A 3,995-nucleotide genomic window follows, 5' to 3' on the forward strand; every position below is an offset into this window, starting at 1 on the left:
TCTTGCTTTTGCTGCTCCTGCTGCAACTGTTCCTGCTGTAGTAACATTTTCTGCTGTCGCAACTGCTGCTGCTGTAGCAGCTGCTGTGGTTGTAACTGTTCCAGCTGCTGCCGCAACAGCTGTTGACCTTGCACTTGTGCTTGTAACGCTCCCTGCTGTTGCAGCAGCTGCAGCTGTGGTTTCAGTTGCTCGTGCTGCACTGACTGCGGTTTTCCCTGTGGTTCCTGCTGTTGCCCATCCTGCTGCCGCTGCTGCTGTTCCTGCTGTCGCTGCGACAGCTGTGGCCCTTGCACGTGCCGCTCTCGCGACGGTCCCTGCTGTTGCGCCAGCGGCGGTTGTGGCTTCGGCGGCTGCTGTTGCAGCGGTTGGTGTTTTGCCTGTGGTTCCTGCTGTTGATGAGGCAGCTGTTCTTGCTCATCTTGCTGCTGCGATTCTGGCGCATGTCCTGCTCGCTGGTTTTGTGGCTGCTGCTGCTGCTGCTGCAGCTCCGGCTGCAGTTCTAACCGTCGCAGTGGCGACTCCTGCTGTTCCGGCCGGGCTTCCTCAGCGATCTCACTGGCCTCCATCGGGGCTGAGACTGCTGGCCGTGAGGGGCTGTTGCTCCTGTCCTGAGCCTCTTCTTCCTCCTGACTCTCACTCCCACCACTGCCACCTGTAGTGGAAATGGCAGGAAGCCAGGAGAGAAAGATCTACAGGCCGCTCTCCGGTCTAGACCCCAAGGACCGCCCCTCTTCCCCTGCCCCATGTACGGCCATGCTGGGATATACGACCGAGCTCTCAGCAGGGACTCGAAAGTACTTGATCAAGTGACAACGGCAGCATGGCAGAAACCGAAATGCCCAGAGGTGTGGGGTTGGCTTAGAAATGTGTCCGAAGTACTGCTGGTCATGTCACTCTGGACCCCAGCTCCCTGGGCCTCCTCTGGGCCTCTCCCCACACAGGTCCATGCTTAGATCTTGATAGCGACACCAACGTGGGTGCCTAGGCTATCCAACACCATTCCCTGAGAAGTCCCCTGTGCCTAATCACCATCCAGTGGGAATCTGTGAACCAGCCATTTCAAGCCACAAGCCCACAAGCCCACTCTGACGTCAGTTAGGGTCACACCTGACATAAATGAAACTCACCTTCTCCGTAAAGAATAAAGAATCTCTGTAACACCGCCTGGAAGTGTTAGCACAAGCGGTGGCTAAAAGTCACCAAAGTGCCAGAGAAAACGCGCGGTTTCTATTGGGAGGTCCTTAGTTCAGAGGACTCTACTCTGGTCCTAACTGCCAGTCAGCAGCTGTCCAACCTCCTGCAGCCTCAGAGCCCCGCTTGTCTGTAAATAGCTTAACAATATCCACCCCGCCAGCTTCATGAGTGAAGCAGAAAAGGTCCTGGTACATCCCCTAGAACCTGGTAGATGCCTAAAAAATCCATCTCCCCATGGGTTAGGAATTAGTTTGCACATTAACAGTTTGGAGATGCCGAGGATACAACTAGCTCCATCTGAAATGGCCTAAAGACTGGAAGTGTTTGAGATAGTTATTCTAGCGTGGAAAGGACTAATTCCCAGACCCAAGGTAACATGGTGACTGGCCGATTACTTAACCTCTGGGAACCTGAGCTTCCCCATCTGTCAAAGGAGGTGAATCCTTTTCAGGGACAAACACACAGCCCCAGAATTGTGCGAGTGCAGAGTAAGCCCTGGTGAACGGGAGCCTCTCCGTTGTCACGTTCACCTTCTACGCAACATCCACACGCAGTTGCTCGCTTCGAGCATGATGGCTGGGGTCGCAGAAACGCCGAAGAGGCTTTCTCCATTCCCAAGTCTGATTTCAACATCTCTTCCTCCTACAGCATCATATTTTCAATTTCCTAACAGAAAGCAGAGGCCTGATCTATACAATTTTCCTTTCTGGCCACTTTCCCACTATATCGATTTAATAAAACCAAGGGATATCTATATGGAAATAATTTCCTTTTAGAAAACTATTCCTAATAGCCTTTGCTTCAGTTACTGGATCAGTGAATGCGTTCTTCATATATGCTGACCCCACTGGGATTACGCGAGTGGTGAGTGAAGACTGCCGTGAACACCCGTCCCCCGGCAGACCCGAGGTCTTGTAGACGCCCTTCTCCCACCACCTCTGGGAGTGGCAGGGCCACACGCCCCCTCTGTGTGAGTCCTCAGTGTCTGCATGGCCGTTCCTGACTTCTTGCAGGAGCAACGTCAGCATTTTTTAACGACGATGTTTTAGTAAATGTATAGTGAAGTGTCATCTGATGTGTGCACCCTCACAAGATCTTTGTCAGTTAAATAATTAAGCCAAAAGAGTTCTCATTCAGTCCACATGTCCCCATCTGACCCCTGCAATACCCTTGGTCCTTTTAATGCTCTGTCAACCTGCACCAGCCTCGCACTCAGCGTACTCAAGGCACAGGGTGGGATCAGCTCCCAGAAACGCAGCCACAGTAGAGGGTTTGCCCGGAGCGGGTCCCAGAGGGAGAAGGAGCCTTGCAAGGTTCTACAGGGTCACATTTGCCTCTAGGCGAAGGGGGAGAAAGATGGATGGAAGTGGAGATCAAGAAAAAAGTGGATAAGGTCAGAGGCTGTGGGGCAATGAATGAGGCCTGAGGGGCAGAGAGGGAGAGAGCCCCTCAGCCACCGAATTCCACCTGTGAACTTCGGTCCAGAGCCAGAGACAGGTGGCGGCCACCTGACTGCTGTGGAAACAGCAGCAGGTCCCAGCCAGCATATACCCAGTGTCTGGGACACAGGCTGAGATTGTCTGCACTGGCTGGTGTCCCTTCCCAGTCAGACCACAGCCTGCAGAGCCACCTCACAAAACCCAGAGCTGGTCCTGAGCTGGCGCCGCCTGCCCTCCATAGCCAAAACGGCCAGGAGGGTGTCCTCCCAGACAGCAGGCTGCTTCCCGCTCCTCAGGCCCCTCTCTCAGCCACGGCAGGCCCGAGGCTCTGCTGAAGGATGCTTGTCAGGGGCCTGAGGACTTCCTCCTGATTTAGGAGGTCGGAGGCCCCCCAGCCCCTCACCTGAGATGGTGTCAGGCCCTGGGCCTCCATCTTCAAGACACCGCAGCTCTAGCACGAAGGTCTCGGTCGCTGGCCCCAGCGCCATCCTGGTGGTCAGACCAAGATTCCGGGGAGCCGGCTGTGCTGAGAGGTAGGAAGGAGGCTGTTGAGATGGGCAGCAGGGCTGTGAGCCCCCACCCATGGCACTGACTGCCACAGAACCCCCAAATTTGCCTCGGGCACCCAGAGCAGGAAGCTCTACCCCTACTGGAGAGGAGCACAGTGCAGCCCGCAGCTGGGCCAGGGAGGGGCGAGGACAGCCTGGAGGCTCAGCCCCGGGCCCACCCCCCTGCCTTTCCCTCCTGACTTTTCGCAAGCCCCCCCACCCCCAGTCAGCCCCACGCCTAGGGCCCTGCAGCTGCTCCTCGTTGAGACACTGTGCGAAATCAGACCCTCACCAGGACAGGGAGCTGGAGTCCCAGAGGGACATCGGGGGAGTCTGCAGAAAGGAGAGAGATTCGTCCATTTCGTGTCCCCCTGTCCTGTTGAGAGCACTGACAAGTCTATTCTCTCCATGGTCTTCTGCCTCCCAGACCGGGGGTTCGCCCAGCCTTCCCAGGCCACCAGCAGGCCACAGGTTCCAGGCCACGTGTGTCCAGGTGCCAGCTCAGCTCCATGGCAGGGCAGGCTTCCAGGGTACCACAGCCCATAGACACGGGCAGCTGCCCGCCTGGCCCTGTGCCCAGGTGCTCTTAAGGTCTGGAGGGTCTCCCGGGGCCCTTTCGGAGGTGGCCCCACATCCAGTCCTCCCTTCTCCTCTAATAGGATGACTCCACGTTTCTCTAGCCTGTCAGCGCCCAGGCCAAAACCTCTTAAGAGAAGCGCCCCGATTTGCCCAGCCCTCCTGCCCGCCGAGCCTCACCTGGTGCAGCATTTCCTGCTCCTGCGGCTCTGCACTAGAGCAGGTGTGGTCAGCAGGG

General features: G+C 56.6%; 1 protein-coding gene across 1 annotated transcript in view; it reads right to left on the reverse strand.

The window, feature by feature from the left end:
- Nucleotides 1-3,989, reverse strand: part of ZNF853 (zinc finger protein 853) — a 5,990-nt gene extending 2,001 nt beyond the window's left edge. Inside the window, exons 1-3 of the mRNA XM_011363889.1 lie at nucleotides 3,938-3,989; nucleotides 3,037-3,154; nucleotides 7-652 (exon numbers count right to left, since the gene is read on the reverse strand). Coding sequence (XP_011362191.1) covers nucleotides 7-652; nucleotides 3,037-3,154; nucleotides 3,938-3,949 — 776 coding nt within the window. The 5' untranslated portion in view covers nucleotides 3,950-3,989. The remainder of the gene's footprint in view (nucleotides 1-6; nucleotides 653-3,036; nucleotides 3,155-3,937) is intronic.
- Between the last annotated feature and the right edge of the window lie 6 nt (nucleotides 3,990-3,995).

This window comes from Pteropus vampyrus, unplaced genomic scaffold (genome assembly GCF_000151845.1).
Source record: "Pteropus vampyrus isolate Shadow unplaced genomic scaffold, Pvam_2.0 Scaffold90, whole genome shotgun sequence".
NCBI classification, from domain to species: domain Eukaryota; kingdom Metazoa; phylum Chordata; class Mammalia; order Chiroptera; family Pteropodidae; genus Pteropus; species Pteropus vampyrus.